This window comes from Hippopotamus amphibius, chromosome 10 (assembly GCF_030028045.1).
Source record: "Hippopotamus amphibius kiboko isolate mHipAmp2 chromosome 10, mHipAmp2.hap2, whole genome shotgun sequence".
NCBI lineage: Eukaryota > Metazoa > Chordata > Mammalia > Artiodactyla > Hippopotamidae > Hippopotamus > Hippopotamus amphibius.
Window position 1 is genome coordinate 108544642 of NC_080195.1, and position 22008 is coordinate 108566649.

General features: G+C 46.5%; 1 protein-coding gene and 1 pseudogene across 1 annotated transcript; both read left to right on the plus strand.

Annotated features, from left to right (window-relative positions):
• Positions 1 to 4172: 4172 nt before the first annotated feature.
• On the plus strand, positions 4173 to 10000 carry LOC130829701 (carbonyl reductase [NADPH] 1). Its single transcript, XM_057696105.1, has 3 exons — positions 4173 to 4566; positions 5133 to 5240; positions 9306 to 10000. Exons 1-3 carry the CDS (start codon positions 4278 to 4280, stop codon positions 9740 to 9742), a joined length of 834 nt encoding a protein of 277 aa, XP_057552088.1. The 5' UTR covers positions 4173 to 4277; the 3' UTR covers positions 9743 to 10000.
• LOC130829900 (carbonyl reductase [NADPH] 1-like) lies at positions 9889 to 19654 on the plus strand (annotated as a pseudogene).
• Positions 19655 to 22008: the final 2354 nt, after the last annotated feature.

The window sequence follows — 22008 nt, forward strand, 5'->3', positions numbered from 1 at the left end:
TTTGTAGCCCTGATGGGCATTTACACTTACCAGCCCTTTATAACGTTCCCCTGAGTCTACCCTAGCACCTCCATTCCCCCGCCTACTCCCTCACCTTCCCTTTACACCATCCAGGCACCTCTGGACAAATCCAAGCTGAGTTCAGTTCATGCTGCACCCTCTGCCCTATAGCAATAGTATAATACTGCTTCACACCTGTTCTTACCACTTTAGGGGATGTAAGTGGGTGCAGCCGCCGTGGAAAACACTGCTGTATTTCACAACCTTATGCAGAGTTAAAGTTAATCCCCTTGTTAGGTTTATGGTCAATTACCTAAAGGCAGTACTTCTGGGTTACCTTGGTGGATTTCTCCATTCCAAGGCTCTATCTGGAAGCCTGTTAGGATATTGAAAGAGGTTATAATTCTGTTTGGGCCATGACTGAAACCTGGTTTGACCTTGGCAATAAATATGAATTTTTCTTTTAGGGTCACTCAAGCTCAATCAGAACAACCAACTGAATCTCAGTCAAAAACCATACCCTCCCTCAGTTATGGGATGGATTTATGTGGTTAACAGCAGGCTAAGTTCATTTCATGTTAGAAACAATAAAATCATGCTAAGGATAACCAGCCTAGTAACACTAGAAAATTGGGCTGGATGCCTTATGAACAATGTCAATATATCATCTCCCTTAAAGATAAGGACTGAAATGGAACATGACCAGAGATACTGGTCTGGTATCTAGTATTACTAATACTACTAACTATATTACTTGTATTTTCCCTGTTTTTATAAACTTGTTGTTTCTTGCATTACCAAATGTGTGCCTGAGCCTGTCATAAAATCATAACTAGACCGATTTGAAGCAGTTGCCCAGATATATAGTTCTATATAGATCAATGATTTTAATAGTGTAACTCTAAATTTGAGAAGAAGCAACCAGAGGGAATCTTTTCCTGGATCATAAAGACTGGTAAGAGAGGTGGTCCAAAGACTCTTGATTACTGTTAGTAGGACCCAGTAATAGTAATAGGACCAGTAATAGTACATTGAGTGGCCTATCAAGGAAACCCTCACCCAACCTAGGAATGCGCATTCCTGACACTGTAGGACAGAATGGTCACTCAATGTCTCTGAAACCATGGGCAAATTTATGACCATGAGGGGGCCCTGCCAACTAAAGATTGTCACTCGCTACCTGGCTCTAGAAGAATGAAGTCGCTGGCCACTGCCGTCACTGACCCTCAACACACCGTGAAAGGACTTCAGGGCACAGATCAGGAATGAGGCACTCTGTGCTCTGGGAAAAGCTGGCAGAACAGGCCTCCAGGTAGGTAGATATTCTCAAAAGCTTTATTGCACGTAGTCCCCCTTCACCAGAATCACATCTATCCTGACGTCCCCCTTATCTGTTCAGGGCAGTTCCTCAGAGATCTCGACAGGCTGTCTCCCAGGCTATCGTCCTCGTTTTGCCCCAGATAAAACTTAACTTACAACTCTAACATTGTGCTTTTTTTTTTCAGTCAACAATAATATGCTTAATTCTTATTACTACATTATACTTTATGTACTGTATTTTCTGCAGCCTCCTGCCCCATCGACCTGTCAGACCTGTGTTGGTTGCAGTGCTGAAATGATAAACCAATCAGGCTGAACATCAAGAGTCATGGCCCTCTTAGAATTCGCCATATTTCCCGAGTTCCCCGCACACCATGTGCTGTCGCTGAGTGGCTCTCTTAATGAATATAAGCCATCCCATTTCCTTCTGACACTGGCTCACCCAGTGAGCTACTTTCTATAGAAACAAGAAGCTACTGGTGTGGAAAGAGGACAGCAAGTGACAGAACAACCAAGTGCACTTGGAGAAGGGAGAAAAATCCAACACAAAGCTCTTCATCATCTTGAGTGGAAAGAAAAAAACAATCTCCAAAGGTTACACACTCTATGACAACAACTATGTAACATTTTGGAAACAATCAAACTTTAGAAATGGAGAACAGACTGCTGGTTGTCAGGAGATAGGGTTGCGGGCGTGGGAGGTTGTGAATGAACAGCAGAACGGATCATCGTGCTGATGGAAATGTTTTATATCTTCTTTATTATTATTTTTCAATTTATTTATTTTATTTTTGGCTGCATTGCCTCTTTATTGCTGTGTATGTGCTTTCTCTAGTCACCATAAGCAGGGGCTATTCTTCCATGTAGTGTGCCAGTTTCTCATTTCAGTGGCTTCTCTTGTGGAGCACAGGTTCTAGGCAGCTGCTTTAGTAGTTGTGGCACATATGCTCAGTAGTTCTGCCCCATGGGCTTAGTAGCTCTGTGGCAAATGGGATCTTCCTGGCGCAGGGCTCGAACCAGTGTTCCCTGAATTGGCTGTCAGATTCTTAAACACTGCACCACCAGAGAAGCCCCTATATTCTCTTGATACACAAATCTCCACGTGTGAGAAAGGTATATAGACCCAAAGACACACACACACACACACGCACTGTCACACACAAGTAAAACTGAGGAAATCTGATTATGTTTGGTGGATTATTTTGCTGTCAATATCCTGATTCTGACATTGTACTATAGCTCTTCAAAAATATTACCATTGAGGAAAACTGAGTAAATTATAAGGAATTTCTGTCCTATTTCTTACTACTGCCTGTGAATCTACAATCATCTCTATAAAACTTAGTCCAAAAAAATAAAAAAAGAAGAGGACTTTCACTGATTCTTAGTTTTGTTTCTTTGCAACTGATTGGAAAAACTCCTTGAAATTGCAACGTAATTGAAGACTATCTAAAACATGGCTGTTCAAGAGAACTTTTTGCTGTGATGCGAAGAAGTAACTGCACTGTTCAATACAGCAGTCACTAACACATGACTATTCAGCACATGAAATGTGGCTAATGCAACTAAAGAGCTGAATTTTAACTGTATCATTTTGATTAAAATTACATTTAAATAGCCACTATAGCTTCTGGCTACCATAAGAGTGTGGACAAAGAATGTCGTCTGCCATTTCAGTAAACAAAGGATGTTGTGGCCATCAAGCCATCAGCCACGGCAGCTGACCAGAGTGGTGCACCCTGAAGGGAATTCAGGATGGAAACAGATGGGATACTGGCCCTGCATAGCTCAGGTGCACATCAAAGGAATAATGTCAATGAGCCCAGACTCTTGCATCTTCCCATACATTGAAAAGTGCTAATTCATTCACTTGAGATGTCTTGTTTTCTTTAATTAGAAATAACTGATGTTCCAACCACCGGGGGAGGGGGGGGAGTTTGTTTGGCTGGGTTTTTTTTTTTGCAAAAACTCCTATATATCCTGGCTCCTCCCTCACCTCTTCAGAACACTCCCTCAGATCTATCCAAGAGGCTGTATCCCAGGCTTACCTCCCCTAGGCTGTGCATTTTCTTTCAGTCCACGAGAGACAGCACAGAAATGAAAATGATCTTACAATTCCCCTAATTCCTCTATTATAAGTAATAAATAGTACTTTCCCACCGCTGAGCTAATTTATGAACTTTCTCAGGATGCATGTCCTCACTTTAAAATGGAGATAAGAAGAGGCATCCTGACGAGCTATGTCCAGTGTGAGAAAGGGCTGCAAAGCCCCTTGGCACCTGTACACTTCAGGACCTGCATACAGGTAACCTGACAGCCCTGCAAGTATGTAGTGAGGGAACCCTAGGAGGGTTTAGTAACCACTGCCCCCTAACACGCCAGAATCAGCCAAGCATGAGCCAGTAGCTTTGCTTTCACATACTTAGGGGAGAAACCAACACACACTTGATCCCACTATGTTCTCCCAACTTACTCCACAACTCCAGGGTCCAAAGACTTCAGTTCCAGCGATATTGTTCAAACACCATGAAAAACAAAGTCTGTACAAATGACCCATTTCATTAAGCGCAAGCGAAAAGTTGAATGCTTGGGTGCAACGGAGGAGAAAAGAGGATGGTGTTCAGTTTAAAGTTGGTCAACACAGGAATCAGAATGATTCTCTGCTGCCAGGCAGGCAGTCACCAGCAGCGACTTTTCATCAGCAGTGTCCTGCACACTTGCCCGATGCCCTTCTCCTCATTCCCTGCACCCCTGGGTGGGTGCTAGGGAGCCCAGCCCTGAGGGGCAGAGCCTGCGCCTGCGCCTGCGCGGTCTGCGGCTGGGCGGGGTGTGGCTCTTGCCTGAGATCCTTCTGCGCGCTGCAGCCTCGCGCAGGCGCTAGGATGCGCAGCGCCCTCGGGAAAGCACAGTCTGCTTAGCTCTCCGAGGAGGGGGACCGCTCGCCGCATACCCGGGCCATGTCGTCCTACACCCATGTGGCGCTGGTCACCGGGGCCAGTAAGGGCATCGGCTTCGCCATCGTGCGTGACCTGTGCCGGCAGTTCAAGGGGGACGTGGTGCTCACGGCGCGGGACACAGCGCGGGGCCAGGCGGCCGTGCAGCAGCTGCAGGCAGAGGGCCTGAGCCCCCGCTTCCACCAGCTGGACATCGACGACCTGCAGAGCATCCGCAAACTGCGCGACTTCCTGCTCAAGGTGTACGGGGGCCTCGATGTGCTGGTCAACAACGCGGGCATCGCCTTCAAGAGTAAGGGGCTGGGTGCTCCCAGGCGAGGCAGTCACCCCCCAGCATGTCCGTTCTGGATGGGCCATATGTATGGGGAAATCGCTGCGGTGGGGCTGCTCCCGCCTGTAAGGTCCAGAATGACTCCCTCGGGAAGGAGAAGGGAAGGGAGAGGGGTGCAGCTAGAGCACAGTCTGCAGGGAATTGGATGCTTTCTAGCTAGAGGAAATTTTGGATCAGAATCCTCTGGACCTTTTCCAGGTGGTCCCACAGCCTCTTTCTGATTGGACTGTGGGGTAGTCGGGTTAATTTTTAATGCATTTAGAAATACACAACAAAATTGCAAAAACTGATACACAGAGATCCACATGTCCACCCTTTGTGAGCCACTCCCCCAGCGGTGGCATCTGACAAAACTAAAAGGCATTATCCAACCGGAAAATTCACATTGGCACAATACTATTAACTAGACACCACTTTTACACAAAATAAAACAGATTTCACATGCACCATGGTTTTTATATTTTCCTATATAGAATGTTAGCACATGGCTCCTATTTATTCTCTCTACTTTCCTTTTCTCCTGAAAGCTGTGGATACCACACCGTTTCATATTCAAGCAGAAGTGACTTTGAAAACAAACTTCTTTGGTACCCGAGATGTGTGCACGGAGCTCCTGCCTCTAATTAAACCCCAAGGTGAGTCTGCTTGGAACCCAAGTTGCAGTGTTTTTGGCACCCTCAGCCCTGCCTGCCTCTGGTCTCATCTAGAGGCCCAGCTGCCTCTCCTGCTCAGCTCTCCTGGCCTCCATCTGTGTCTCCACCCAGCCAGCTGCCCTCTACACATTGCTGAGGTCATTGGTGCTCTGTCCAGCTGCTCTTTGCACATCTGGCTTTTTCTTCTCTCTCCCATCTTAACGCAAAGGTCTCCTCCAAGAGGTGCTTGACTTGCTCCGTGCCCAGCACAGATGGATTTCCCTTAGGAGTCCTTCCTAGACCTTCCCTCCTCTGGGCCACTCTCAGAGTGGTCTTACTTAGGCTAGCAGAGCTCACACTACCACCAGTTCATTAGGCCCCTCTAAAATCTGTCACCTGCCTAGAACATTCCCAGAGCTCCAGGCACACATTTTGTCTTCTTGACTTTCCATCTTATCTTTATTCCCACCATTCTGCCCCCAAATCCCCCCATCTGAAACAGAGATTTCCAATGATTCATGCTTTCCCCAAATCATCTTGGTCACTGACCCATCATCCATCCCCAGGATCCTGGAGGTCACCGAGTCTGCCCTCTTACTGTCATTTACCAGGTCCTAAGAGTTGTCTACTAAGTTCTTCCCCAGGCCTTCTCCCCAATCCCAGCTCTACAAACAGGCCTTTGGCTGTCATTTCTAGACAACTGTATACCCTCCTAAGGGAACACCCTCCCCCCCCCAACCCCATCCCTGCTTCTTGAGTCCTTTGCTTTCTGGGCATTCTCTATGCTCTGCATGCTCACTCCCCCTCCCCAAAATCCTTCAGGAGTGAAGTCCAAGCCCTTAGCATGACTTGTCTCTGAAATCTGACCTGCTGAACTGCAGGTCCATTTTAACTGCCTTTCAGTGTGCTCAATGTTCCAGACAAAACAAACTCTCATATTCCTTTGGGTGAAACTACTACTATAATATCTACCTTGAAGCAATGGGCCAGGAGGGGCACCACCACCAATTAAACACACCAAATACGAGAAGCAGATACTTTTAGAAAGATTAAGAGGTGTGGCTGGAGGTTGAATACATGCCTTTACAGTTTACACTCAGCTTCTGCCCTGTTTTCCCATCCATCCTCCTGGGAGGGTCTACTACTTCTAAGACTTGGTTCACTGTGACCTCAAAAGTCAGCTGTTTAGAGTGTCAACTGATTTCTCCACTCCTGCGAACACTTGAGGGCAGCAGTGGAGGTCCTGTGTCAGCTGCACATGCTCCGTGTATTCCTCCTGGACCTCATGCTGTCGACTTCTGGCCCACCACGTTCCTCACTTAGCTTGGCTGTTTCTTGCTGTGTCTGGGCTTTCTCCAGACCGGGATCGAGCACTCTCTGCATTTGCTAAGGCAGCCTCAGTTTAGCAGTTTCTCTTGCCTCACAAAAGCTAGAGTTGATGGAAATATATATACATGCTATATTCTCAGTATGAGTGCAGCAAGGTTTACTTGCCTTTTGAAATAGGAGAATTCCTCTGTTTTGTTGGGGGAAAGCTACCGCAGCTAGCATGACTTACTGTACCGTGTGATTCTGTTCTGAGGTGTCAGACTATAAGGGTCTACAGCCTCACCTACCTGGCGGGAGAGGGCTCCAGGTGGCTGGCTCTAATCCCTGGGGATTCTGTCAGTGGGAGGGGCTGGCATGGTACACACTGGGAGGATGAAGCAGCCACATTCAGGAGTTTATCAGCTCGAGAGAACTTTGGATCTCCTGGTCCAGCTTCCCTAATACAGGTTAGTATTTTCAGCACCAGTTGTAGACTTTCTGAGATAGACTAGTTAATACTGAATAAAAAAGAGGTTGTCATTTGATTACTGATTATAACCAACCTAGAAGAAGTTAATAGTGTTTCTCTGTCTGCAGACCAAGTTGAAGACACATGAAAAAATAATGTCAAGGCCCTATTATTAATATAGCTGCCTTTCTTGTACACCAGCTATCCACTCTGACTTCCTCTCTTGCAGTTTTTTTCTTTGTTTTTGCCTTTCTGTATTTTGCATTTTTAAGTCATGAAATGCATGTTATTTTTGTTCTGAGAAAGGCTGATCATATTTTTGAGAGTGAATTAAATTACCCTAAATATACCAGCTCTGAGTGGTGTTTACTGCAACGTTTTGACAAATTGGTTCTATTCCATTTTAAGAACAATGTCATTGCTATTAATTTACTAATTGCTTCTTACTCTTTACACGTTCTACATAGAATGACATGAAATAATTGACTCATTTCTAAAATGTGTTCATCTTAGAAGAATACCTTGAAGATTAATGCGGCAGTTTCTCTAATCACTTGATTTATTTCCGAGGATCATTGAATGGGGGTCTTAATGCCACTTACTAACTTATTTGATATTTTCTGAGCTCCCAAACCTTTAGTGGGATGGACATCAAAGCTAACTGACTATGGCAGTGCGACATACAGTTTTTATTGCCACCTTTTTCCGCATGGAGAAAAGGGTTTACTTTTTTGTCCATGTCTGATAATTTTGGGTTGGAAACTGGACATTGTACCATTTTCATAGCTACTCTTGCAATTAGACCCTACCTCTCATGGGCTTGCGGTTATTTGCTTATTTGTCCAGTGACTGGCTAGATTATTTTTTGCAGTCAAGCCTCCACCCTCTGCCCCTTGTAGTGTGATAATTCTCATGTTGCCTCTCAGAAGGTACAGCCTAGCTTAAATGCACAGTCAGCCTGAGATTACTATGGGTTTAGTAGAGCTCTCTTTGCTGTCTTTTTCCTGGACCACCTCCAGCTGTTAAGCTCCACTGCCTGCTGGCTGATTGCTCTGCAGTTTTTAACAAGGCACAGCATGATTGCTTCACAGATCTCCATCCAATTGAATTCAGGCTCTTTCGAAAGGGTAGTTTTGGGGGTGTGTTCTGAACCCAGAAGGGCTCTTATCCTTATCTTTCTCCAGTTTTCCCTAGCAAACTTGCTGATTTTTATGATTTAGTTTGTATTTCTAACAAAGCTACCAATCTCCTCCCAATTGCTTTCAGCACAGGTTCCCTTGTTTTTGAGAGTGCCTTTAGGGTTGAACTTCCACACACCTTGTTTCAAATGAAATCACATCCTTTTGGGAGAGCTTCAGATCTCTCTTTGTTTATGTCCTGCCTCTTTTCCCCTCTTGCAAAATCTCTAAGCCACAGGTCTGAAGACAGGGGCAGGGAGAGTGACACTTCTCTTTCAGTCACACTCCTGCTTTAGGAGCTGGGAGGGAGGAGCAGTGGTCTCTGGGCTTCTCAGCTTGGCTCTCTTTGTGTGATACTTCTGCCGTACACACAGGCTGGGGAAAGGGCAGTCTAGGCCCCGTTATATTCAGTTTGCCTAGTCCAGGGTAAAGCCTTTGTCCCACAAGTGAGGGCTGGGTCCAAGAAGGAAGTGCTCACCTCCTAGATACACTTGCCAGGCACCCAACCTCTGTAACAGGTAGCTGAGGAGCAGGATGAGAAATGCTGATGTGCTACCCGTCTTGGGAAGATACCATAGCCCTAGGTGGGCAGGGAGCTCTGTGTTCTCAGATGCACCGTCCTGGAGTGAAGTTTCCATTGTTATGGCCAGAAAGGAGGAAAGGAAGGAGCAGGGCATGGTTGAAATACCAGATCCTCTCTGTTCTTACTGAGTTATTGGAGATACTCTGGAATAAAAGATTCTTGATTTGCTGTATGCCCTCATGACCGTTTCCAGAGACTTTAAATAGTTGAGTTCTTAGAATAATTTTCACAAGTTGTTCTGGGTAGTAGATTCACAGAATTCTTCCCATTGTCATTACTTATTTTTTGAGTTTAAGTGAAATACTGCATTCCCGTCATTTTTAAAATAATTGGTGTAATGTAATCTTTAAAAACATTTAGAAATAACAGATTGTTCCTTATAATAATAAAACAGATAAAATCCAGTGAGTAACCCTGTCCCAAAGTATGTTCTCCTCCTTCCCTGGTGTCCTGTTACAACCGGTAAGTCCTGTCGCAAATTTGACATTCATACTTCTTGTGCTCATGTAATGACTTGTGTTGTATTTTAGGCAGAGTGGTGAATGTGTCTAGCGTTGTGAGTGTCAGTTCCCTTAAAGCATGCAGCCCTGAACTGCAGCAGAAGTTCCGAAATGAGACCATCACGGAGGAGGAGCTGGTGGGGCTCATGAACAAGTTTGTGGAAGACACAAAGAATGGGGTGCACAAGAAGGAGGGCTGGCCTGACACCGCATATGGGGTCTCGAAAATTGGCGTCACGGTCCTGTCCAGAATCCAAGCCAGGAAACTGAGTGAGCAGAGAAGAGGGGACAAGATCCTCCTGAATGCCTGCTGTCCAGGGTGGGTGAGAACTGACATGGCGGGACCCAGAGCCACCAAAAGCCCGGAAGAAGGAGCCGAGACCCCCGTGTACTTGGCCCTTCTGCCCTCGGATGCTGAGGGGCCTCATGGAAAGTTTGTTTCTGAGAAAAAAGTTGTACAATGGTGAGCTCACTCACAGCTCCACCCAATGGCCTGATTATGTACCTCACCCAGTTTCACCAAAAAGACCCTTACAGTGTGAAAAATAGGCCTATGCAAAAAAAAAAAGAAAGAAAAAAAATCAAAATATTCCTATCAAGTCCTCAGTGGGAGATGGCTGCTAATTCGGTGGTGCCTTTTGTAATATCTTCTGTGATCCGGGGTGGGGGGGGGATGTGGGATGGATGATAAATAATGAATGAAAATCAATCGATGAATAAATAATTCTTCATAAATGTCCATTTCTGCAGACTCTGAAATGCTGAACCAGCTCAATTATTCATAATAGTTGAACCTAGTTTGCACGACATATGGGTGTCCACTCTACTATTCTCTCAGATTTTCTGTTTGAAATCTTTCAAGACAAACATCTGGAACCAGAGAGTCCTGGCTCTGTCACCTTTCTGCATGACCTTGAAGCAAATCCTGCATCTACTGTATGCCCTCAGCTGTAAAATGGGGTAATACTCATAGGATTGCTGTGAAGATTAACTGTCCGGATGTAGGTGATGATGCTTAAACCACATTGGAAGTGCCAAGTGTGCTGCATCGTGAGTCCCTGTAAGAGGGGCCCCACACCACCCAGGGCAGTGACGGGAGGCTTTCCCCTGCCCAGCGCCACGCCTGGCTTCCCCAAGGCCCCAGGGACGGTCCACCATGTTCCCTCCCTTCACAGGAGCACTCCATGTAAAATTCCGTAACAGTAACACTAACTGCATACACCACTTACTAACCTGACATAAAACAAACCCAAAAATGTAGGCACTGTCAGCAATCCTAGGGATTGTTGTAACCATTAAATAAAACATTCTGGTCAGTGCCTGGCACACCGCAACAGCTTCAGAAACACCCCTCCCACCGGGGGACACACGGGGCATCTCACAGAGCCAGGTACCCTGCCAACGAAAGTCTAATCACAGGACCATTTTCCCTCCTTCTCTCTTTTGAATTTCTCTTGAGAAATCTCGGGGAACTGCTTTCTCACGAGCAATCACACAGTCATATTTTTTGTATTTTAGGAAATACGAGCCATTGCCATTTTGCAGTGGATGATGGCCCAGCCCCAGACACTTCCTCTGCACATATGTTCTCCTTTGGCAGATCTGACTAACACTTTCTGGTCAACTGCCAGGAATCCCTAGGTCCCCACTGACCCTTTACCAACCAGTTTTGCTTGGGGAAAGCACACGTCTGCATGCAAAGCACGATGTGTCTCAGAGCTGGGATCAAAATACGGTTGTGTGTTGGTTTGACTCAGGATGTAGCACTACGGAGGGTGCAGAGCCAGGAGTTGGTCATTTGGAACCTTCTGGAACCTATGGCCCCTCCATGGGGGGAGGGCAGGAGGCAGGGCTGAGTTCACTAGGAGTCAGGGCACTGAATCCCAGAATTCAGGTCTTCCTGGCTTCTCCAACTGTTACCAAGCCCTGCCCCCTGCACTGTCCCACTTCCCCTCCCAAGACTCACACCACCCTCAGTTCTCCCCACTCTACCCGCACACCCTCCAGCCTGCCATGGGTCCAACATCCGTGTGGCGGTGCTCACTGGGGACAACAAGGGCACTGGCTTTGCCATCACAAGCAACCTGTGCCAGCAGTTCTCTGGATACGTGGTGCTCTCGGCTCAGGACGTGGCACAGGGCCCGGAGGTGGTACAGCAGCTGCAGGGCGAGAGCCTGAGCCTGCGCTTCCACCAGCTGGACATCCACAACCTGCAGAGCATTCCAGGCTGCACAAGTTCCTGCGCAAGGAGTTTGTGGCCTCGATGTGCTGGTCAACACGGTAGGCATCCTTTTCAAGAGTAAGTGGATGTGAGCTCAAGGGGTGAATCCGTTCTGGGAGCAGCCAGACTGGGTGGTTGGGGTTACTGCCTGAACCTCCATTGTGGGAACTAGACCCACTTCCTGGAGAAGGAGGATAGGCAGGAGGCCACAGGGAGAGCAAAATCCTCTGAGATTTGCAAGCCTTTCATCCACAGGGCCTTGTTTAAACTGTTAAGGACTGTGTCCAGGTTTTTGCAGTATCACTCTGATTGACTTCGGAGCAGTAAGGTGAATTTTTAACATATTTTGAAACAAACAATTGCAAAGAATCATACACAGAGATGCCACATGGGCTCCCTTCACTCCGCCTCCCCTGATGGTGCCACCTTACAAAGCTACTCGGCATTTTCAAACCCCACCGTTCACACTGCAACTATACTATTCACTAACAGACATTACTTAGATTTCAGCAGATTTCACAAAAATAAAAGAAAAATATTCAATCAAGTAAGCATTTTTACCATATGGCTAGTATTTATAAACTCTATCGTCCATGAGCCCTAAAGGTAGTAATCCCACAACAATTCATATTCAGGCAGAAATGACTATGAAAACAAACTTCCTTGGTACCCGAGATGTGTACACGGAGCTCCTGCCGCTCATAAAACCCCAAGGTGGGTCTGATTGGAGCCCAAGCTGCAGTGCATCTGGCAGCATCTCAGCCCTGCCTGCCTCTGGTCTCAACTACTGGCCCAACTCCTCTCCTGCTCAGCTACACTGGCCTCCATCTGTGGCTCCACCAGGCCCGGTGCCCTGTGGCCTCAGGTCCCTCTACGCACTGCCCAGGTCATTGGTGCTCTCTGTCCAGCTACTTTTTGCACATCTGGCTCTTTCTTCTCTTTCCCATCTTATCTCAAAAGTCTCCTCCAAGAAGCCCTTGACTTGCTCCATGCCCATCACAGGTGTTTCCCTTAGGAATCCATCCCAGACCTCCTCTCCTCTGTCCCCCTCTCAGAGTGACCTGATTCAGGTTAGTGGAGCTCACACTACCAGCAATTCATTAGACCCCCTGACGTTTTTCCTGCATTTGGTCACCTAGGATTGTCTTCTTATCCTACTGATAAATTGTGTTACATATATTGATTTGTAGATGCTAAACCAACTATATGTCCTTTGGTCTTTACAAGTTCAGGATGTCCCCGGACGAACTTCAGGTTCAGCAATTCATGAGAAGGACCCACAATCTGGCAAAAAGCTGTTATGTTCAAAATGGCAAGGGATTTAGAAAATGGAGAGTGACTCAGTGAAGCAGTGGTAAAGGTCTCCAGGCACAGGCTCTAGAAAGACCAGGCATGGAGCTTGTCCTGTCCCAGCAGATCCTAGGAGCAGCATGCATTTCTCCCCTAAACAACCTGTGGCAGACACTTGGAGCACTGCAACCAGGGAGCTCACCCCAGCTTTGATGTTCAGTGTTCCTGGGGAGGGTAGTCACTCAGGCCTGGCCCACTGCCCTCTTGGCTGACCAGCCCCTATAAGGTCCAGCTGATACCAGGGAGCCCAAGGTCCCCACCATCATCACGGAGAACATAGATTATGTCACCTGACCCTGGAATACCAAGTAAACAAGGACGGTCTTCTCAGGCAGGACATTCTCAGGGTGTACTAAGACCTTGCAGATGACCTAGAAAAGGGTGGAAGCTTCCTTTGGCCAAGCTTAGTCCTTTACTTATAGAGAGCCCCCTCTGGATCTTCACTAAGGCTCTCTTCCATCAAAAGAATCCTTGAGCATGTAAATTTAGTACAAACTGTATTTAACAGATACAGAAAGAGTATCAGATTTGCCTCTGTTTCAAATCTTTCAAGACAAACATCTGAAACCAAAAGTTCTGGCTCTGCACCTTTCTTGAATGACTGTGAGGCAGATCCTGCATCTACTGTATCCTCTCAACTGTAAAATGGGGAAAATAGTCATAGGATTGCAGTGAAGATTAACTGTCTGGATATAGGTGACAATGTTTCAATCACATTGGAAGTGCCACGTGTACTGCATCACGAGTCCCTGTAAGAGGGGCCCCACACCACCCAGAGCAGTGACAGGAGGCTTCCCACTGCCCAGTGCCACGCCTGGCTTCCCCAAGGCCGCAGGGACAGTCCACCGTGTTCCCTCCTTTCACAGAAGCACTCCATGTAAAACTCCATAAAAATAACACATAATTGGACACACCACTGGTTAACCTGACATAAAACAAAACCAAAATGTAGGCACTATCAGCAATTCTAAGGATTGTGTAACCATTAAATAAAACATTCTGGTCAGTGCCTGGCACACAGCAACAGCTTCAGCAACACCCCTCCCACCGGGGGACACACTGGGCAACTCACAGAGCCAGGTACCCTGCCAATGAAAGTCTAATCAAGGACCATTTTCCCTACTTCTTTCTTTTGAATTTCTCTTTACAAAGCTCAGAGAACTACTTTCTCAGAAGCAAATTACTCATATTTTTTTGCATTTTAGGAAAAAGCAGCCATTACCATTCTCTCTCTTTTTTTCCCACTCAGAATGGATGGCTTATTTTATTTATTTTATTTTATTTTATTTTATTTTATTTTATTTTTTTGTTTTCCTATTACAGGTTTATCTCTTTTTTTTTAAGCTCTGTATTGGAATATAATTGCTTTACAGTATTGCGCCAGTTTTTGCTGTACAACAAAGTGAATCAGCTGCATTTATACATATATCCCCATATCCCCTCCCTCCCACAACTCTCTCCCTCCCTCCCTATCCCACCCCTCTAAGTCATCACCCATCATCAAGTTGATCTCCTTGTTTTATGCAGCAGCTTCCCACTACCTATCTATTTTACATTTGGTAGTGTATATACGTCAATGCTACTCTCTCACTTCGTCCCAGCTTGCCCTTCACCCTCTACCCTCTGTCCTCAAGTTCGTTCTCTATATCTGCATCTTTATTCTTGCCCTGTCACTGGGTTCATCAGTACCATTTTTTTAGATTCCATATATATGAGTTAGCATACTGTATTTGTTTTTCTCTTTCTGGCTTACTTTGCTCTGTACAACAGACTCTAGCTCCATCCACCTCACTACAAATATCTCAGTTTCATTCCTTTCTATGGCTGAGTAATATTCCATTGTATATATGTGCCACATCTTCTTTATCCATTCATCTGTTGATGCATTTAGGTTGCTTCCATGTCCTGACTATTTAAATAGTGCTGCAATGAATATTGTGGTACATGTTTCTTTTGGGATTATGGTTTTCTCAGGGTATATGCCCAGGAGTGGATTGCTGGGTCATATGGTGGTTCTCTCCTCAGTTTTTTAAGGAAGCTCCATACTGTGTTCCATAGTGGCCGTACCATTTTACATTCCCACCAACCGTGCAAGAGAGTTCCCTTTTCTCCACACCCTCTCCAGCATTTATTGTTTCTAGATTTTTTTGATAATGGCCATTCTGACTGGTGTGAGGTGATACCTCATTGTGGCTTTGACTTGCATTTCTCTAATGGTTAGTGATGTTGAGCATCTTTTCATGTATTTATTGGCCATCTGCATATCTTCTTTGGAGAAATGTCTATTGAGGTCTTCTGCCCATTTGTGGATTGGGTTATTTGCATGAGCTGCTTGTCTATTTTGGAGATTAATCCTTTGTCAGTGGCTTCATTGGCAAATATATTGTCCCATTCTGAGGGTTGTCTTCTGGTCTTATTTATGGTTTCTTTTGCTGTGCAAAAGCTTTTAAGTTTCATTAGGTCCCATCTGTTTATTCTTGACTTTATTTCCATTATTCTAGGAGATGGGTCAAAAAAGATCTTGCTTTGATTTATGTCATAGAGTGTTCTGCCTATGTTTTCCTCTAAGACTTTTAGTGTCTGGCCTTACATTTAGCTCTTTAATCCATTTTGAGTTTATTTCTGTGTATGGTGTTAGGAAGTGTCTTAGAACAAGAAATTTTGTGATTTGTATGGAAACGCAAAAGACTCCTAATAGCCAAAGCAATCTTGAGAAGGAAAGACGGGAGCTGAAGGAATCAGGCTCCCTGCTTCAAACTATACTACAAGGCTACAGTGATCAAGACAGTATGGTACTGGTACAAAAACAGAAGTATAGATCAATGGAACAGAATAGAGAGCACAGAGAGAAATCCCCGAATATATGGGCACCTTATCTTTGACAAAGGAGGCAAGAATATACAATGGAAAAAAGACAGCTTCTTCAATAAGTGGTGCTGGGAAAATTGTAAAAGAATGAAATTAGCCATTCCCATTCTGCAGTGGATGATGGACCCAGCCCCAGACACTTACTCTGCACATTTTTTTTTCTCCTTTTGCAGATCTGACTAATATTTTCTGGTCAACTGCCAGGAAACCCTAGCTCCCTATGGACAGTTTACCAGCCAATTTTACTTTGGGAAACACCAAGTCTGCATAGTGGAAAGCACTATGCATCTCAGAGCTGGGATCAAAATACAGTTGTGTGTTGGTTTGACTCAGGATGTAGCACTACGGAGGGTGCAGAGCCAGGAGTTGGTCATTTGGAACCTTCTGGAACATATGGCCCCTCCATGGGGGGAGGGCAGGAGGCAGGGCTTAGTTTGCTAGGAGTCAAGGCACTGAATCCCAGAATTCAGGTCTTCCTGGCTTCTGCAACTGATACCAAGCCCTGCCCCCTGCACTGTCCCACTCACCCATGCAAGACTCACACCACCCTCAGCTCTCCCCACTCTACCTGCGCACCCTCCAACCTGCCACAGGTCCAACACCTGTGTGGCGCTGCTCACTGGGGTCAACAAGGGCATCGGCTTCACCATCGCAGGTGACCTATGTCGGCAGGTCTCTGGAGACTGGTGCTGACGGCGCGGGACGAGGTGCGAGGGGCCTGGCGGTCATGCAGCAGCTGCGGCCGAGAGCCTAAGCCGGCGCTTCCACCAGCTGGACATCCACGACCTGCAGAGCACCTGAGCCCTGTGCGACTTCCTGCTCAAGAAGTATGGAGCCTCGACGTGCTGGTCAACAGTGTGGGCATCCTCTTCAAGAGGAACTGGTTGTGAGCTCAAGGGGTGGATCCGCTGTGGGGGCGGCCAGACTGGGCGGGTCCAGTCTACAGCAGGCAACTCGGCTGAGGGAACTAGAACCTGCTCCCTAGAGAAGGAGGACGGGCCGCAGGCCACAGGGAGAGCAGAATCCTCCGAGATTTGCAAGCCTTTCAGCCAGAGGGCCGTGCAAAACTCTTGATCAGACGGTTAAGGGAGGTGTCCAGTTTTCACAGTGGCACTCTGATTAAACTTTGGAGCAGTAGGGTGAATTTTTAACTTATTTTAAAACAAACAAAAAATTGCAAAGAATTGTACACAGAGATGCCATATGTGCTCCCTTCACTCCGCCTCCCCGATGGTGCTAGTCTGCACCATTGAAACTACTCCGCATTTTCAAACCCCACAATTCATACTGGCACAATGCTGTTCACTAACACAGACTTACTTAGATTTCAACAGATTTCACCAAAGAAAACTGTATCAAGTAAGCATGCTTACTTTATGGCTGGTTTTATTAACCCTGTTCTTCTGTCCTAAAAGTTGATGATCCCACATCACTTTACATTCAGGCAGAAGTGACCATGAAAACAAACTTCTTTGGTACCCGAGATGTGTGCACGGAGCTCCTGCCACTCATAAAACCCCAAGGTGAGTCTCATTGGAGCCCAAGCTGCAGTGTTTCTGACACCATCTCAGCCCTGCCTGCCTCTGGCCTCATCTACAGGCCCACCTGCCTCTCCTGCTCAGCTACACTGGCTTCCCTCTGTGTCTCCACCCTGACAGGTGCCCTCAGTACACTGCCCAGGTCATTGGTGCTCTCTGTCCAGCTGCTCTTTGCACATGTGGTTCTTTCTTCTCTTTCCCATATTAGTTCAAAGGTCTCCTCCAAGAGGCCCTTGACTTGCTCCAGGACCATCACAGGTGGAGTTCACTTAGGAGTCCACACTTTCTCTCTTTCGTCCCCCTCTCAGAGTCAGGTTTGTGGAGCTCACACTACCAGCAATTCATTAGACCCCCTGACATTTCTTCTGCATCTGCTCACCTGGGTTTTTCTTCTTATCTTACTCATGTTACCTATATTGATTTGTAGATGCTAAACCAACTACACACACTTCGGTCTTTACAAGTTCAGGACATCCCCAGACTAACCTCAGGTTCAATAATTTACAAGAAGGATCCAAAACTTGGCAAAAGTTTATCTTCAAATGACCATGAATGTAGTAGATGGAGAGGGACTGAGTGCAGCAGTGGTAAAGGTCTCCTGGCACAGACTCTAGGAAGACTAGGCGTGCAGCGGCCACTTGTCCTGTCCCAGCAGATCCTGGGGGCAGCATGCATGTCTCCCCCAAAACCTGTGACAGACACGTGGAGCACTGCCACCAGGGGGCTCACCCCAGCCTTGATGTCCAGAGTTCGTGGGGAGGGGCAGTCATTCAGGCCTGGCCCACTGCCCTCTTGGCTGACCTCACTCTCCAGCCCCTCCAAGGTCCAGCTGACTTGGACACATGGATCAACTGTGGGGTATGCAGAGCCAGGTCCAGAAACAGCCTCTCATCTACACAGGACCCTTTGTACCTTCCCAGGGCTACGACCTGCCACCTGTTTTGCCAGCTCTGTGCTGGGCCTTGGCCTCAAGGAGTCTGTTTCATACCCATCTGGATGCAGTCCGTGTCTCTCTTGCTGGCAGGTAAACAGTCTCCGCCATTTTTTGTCTAAGATGAAGCTAGAATCATATGTTAACAATTTCATGCCATCCATGCGTTACTTGCAGGGCCCCATTCCCACTTGTCTCATGGACCCAAGGAACCACTTCAACTAAGCACACCTGAATATCCACTTGCAGGTTCCAGTCCCCTTCCAGTCCAGGAAGTGGCTGTTCTCATGGGCATTAACTTGTCCTACTTTCATTCCTCCTACCTTCTCATTTGACTCCCAGAGTGTCATGCTTATGTGGGAATCCCTTAAACAGCCCATTTTCCATTGCCGCTCTCTGTCATCATACAGCCAGGGCTTGAGTCACTACTCCCAATATGATGAAAAAAAACCCAATCCAGAGAAACAGCATGCACTTCAGCCCACTGAATAGATTTGAATTCAACTTCCCTCATCAGAGCCTTCCAACCCTGCTGCTGTCTGATCACCTTGGAAATGCCATCCACAAACCCATCAGCCCTTTCTTGGTCAACAGAGACCTATCACAGTGCCCTGCCCAAGTGACGTTAGATCCTCAGGTGGTCCCAAAGGATGCCTTTGAGGAAAAGATGCTGTCTACTCCTGAGTGAGATGTGGATGCCTCCCATTCCTGGAGCACTTTCCTCAATACACCTTTTCACTTCCTTATGAAAATCTGTGCACTGCCCTCCCAATTAGAGCATTTCTTTCTCTGCTAACATCCTAGACATCATGGCTAGGACAGGTTACAAGACTGTTTCCTGTCCTTCTCTCACAGACGCTGTCTTAATCCATCTGGTTGGAACCTCGTAATTTGTCTCCAGTAGAAATTTAGGGTCCAGCATCTCAATGAACTGGGTATTCATCCTGCATGTGCTCACCTTTCTAGCTCAAGGTGTGTGTATCAGGTGGAGTCATGAATGTGCTGAGCGGGATGGGACTTTAAAGCTCTTGAAAACAGCAGCCCCAAAGTACAGCAGAAGTCTAGAAGTGAGAGCATCACGAAAGAGGAGCTGGTGGGGCTCGTGAAGAAGTTTGTGGAACACACAAAGGATGCGGTGCATAGACAGGAAGGCTGGCCTGATCTATATACCAGAGCTGGCCTGGTATATGCGGTCTCAAAACTCAGTGTCACAGTCCTGTCCAGAATCCAAGCCAGGAAACTGAGTGGGCAGAGAGGAGGGGACAAGATCCTCCTGAATGCCTGCTGCCCAGGGTGGGTGAGAACTGACATGGGGGGACCCAAAGCCTTAAAAAGCCCAGAAGAAGGAGCAGAGAACCCTGTGTACTGGGCCCTTTTGCCTTCAGATGTTGAGGGGCCACATGGACAGTTTGTTTGTGAGATAAAAATTGAACAATGGCAATTGACCTCACAGTTCTACCCAGAGGACTGATTTTGTTACCTGTTCTAATTAGACCAAAAAGACACTGACAGTGTCAAGAATATCTCCTCAAGGGAAAAATCAAACATTCCTACCAGTATTCCAATATCACTTTGAAATGGCTACTTATTCTGTGAAGTCTTTTCTGATCTCTTCTCTGATCCCTGGGGAAGAAAAGTGGAACGGATGACAAAGAATGAATAGGAATCAAAGAATGAAAAAATGGTTCTTTATAAATGCCCCTTTGTGCAGCCTGTTTATATACTGAACCAGCTCAGAAATCTAATAGATAAAATGTAGGTCAAGGGAATTGACAGTTGGGACTTCCCTGGAGGTCCAATAGTTAAGACTCAGTCTCACAATGCAGGGGGCCTGGGTTTTACCCCTGGTCCAGGAACTAGATCCCACATGCATGCGAAAAATGTTACACGCCAAAACTAAAGATCTCACATGCTGCAACTAACACACGGCATGGCCAACATAAATGAATAAATCTGAAAAAAAAAGAGAGAGAGAAGTGAGAGTATAACTCTGGTGGACAACCATTATGGACAGGGCCACATTGGAAATCTTTTCAGCTTTTCAGGTTGAAATGGTTTCTGTGGGAACTGCTGAGATCTGCTCTTCCAGCATGAAAGTAGCCAGAGATGATATATGAGTGTGGCCAGGTTCAGCCTGCCAGCTTTAGCTGACCAGCCTCTACTATAACATGGACCACACCATGAAGAAAAGACATCTGATCATGTGTCTTTAAACACCAAACTCATTGGGAAGAAAACAATTATAAAGTTGAAATGTGAGGGGGCGCTTGTATGAAAGATACATCCTTAAGAGATTCTAAGGCAACGGGGGAAATTGAGCATGGATGGTATTAGTGAGTGGATAGGAGAGATGACTGTCAGTCTCTGCAGGGTGCAGGTGTGATCTGTGTGGGGATGAGGTGTCAGGAGGTCTGCAGCATTAGCATGGTTCTGCAAAATATGCACAGGAGAGGAACCCAACACTAGAGTAACATGTTCAGAGCTGTTGGGCCTAGTTTGGAGGACATATGGGTGTCCACTATACATTCTCTCATATTTTCTGTTTGAAATCTTTTAAGAGAAATATCTGGAACCAGAGAGTCCTGGCTCTGCCCGCTTCCTGCATGACCTTGAGCCAAATCCTGCATCTACTGTATCCCCTCAATTGTAAAATAGGGAAAATAGTCCTACCATTCCTGTGAAGATGAATTGTCCAGATAAACGTGACAATGTTTCAATCACATTGGAAGTGCCAAGTGTCTTGTATCATGAGTCCCTGTAAGAGGGGCTCCATATCTTCCAGGGCCCTGACAGGAGGCTTCCCACTGCCCAGCGCCACGCCTGGCTTCCCCAAGGCCCCAGGGACGGTCCACCACGTTCCCTCCCTTCACAGATGCACTCCATGCCTTACAGATGCTTCTACTGTCATGGTTATTTGTCACTTTCCATGGCTGATTTTCAGGCTGGGGGGCGTGTAAAGTGACAGCCCCTGAAGACAAGGGTAGGGCCCTTTCTGAGGAGTCAGGTGTACTTCACAAGAGTAGACCTTCAGAGAGACTGTTAGTTTCCTCCCTGTTATTTTATTTTTCTAATGACAGCAGATCGTCAATGTCCAGATCAACAGCATAGCATCTCCATTGCTAGTTTAGAAATGCATACTGGAATAACAACGATATCGGCAGCCTTCATTCCGAAAAATAACACCTAAATAGATAGACCACTTATTACTATGAACTAGGACAAATCAACATGTAAGCACTTTCAGGAACCTAGGGATACGTAACCTTTAAATAAAACATTCCAAACAGTGGCTTTGGCCCACGTTAAGGGCTTCATAAACATCCCTCCTGCGTGGGACACACTGAATCCCACAGGGTCAGGTACCCTGCCCACCCTGTCCACACTGAAAATGTAATCATAGGACCTGTTTTCACTGGTTCCATGACTTGAGTTTCTCTTAAGAGAGCAAGGGGAGCTATGTCCTTAGAAGCAGTCACCCAAGTAATTTCACTGCATCTTAGGAAAAAGCAACCGTTCCCATCCCGCAGGGGATGATGGCCCCAGCACAAGACAATGACTCCCCACTCCTTTTTCTCCTTTTGGTGATCTGCCTAATGATTTTTGTTCCTCTGCCAGGACTCCTTTGTCCCCTCAAGGCCCTTCACCAACCAGCTTCGTTTGGAGGAAGCACACCTCTCCACCTCTGCGAACCACTGTGTGTCTCGCATGTGGGATCAAAAGAGGACTCTGTCCTGGTTTGGTTGAGGATGCAGCCCCCAGGGGGCGGAGGCGGAGCCAGGAGTGGTCATTAGTAACCTTGTGGAACATGGGGCCCCTCCTGGGAGG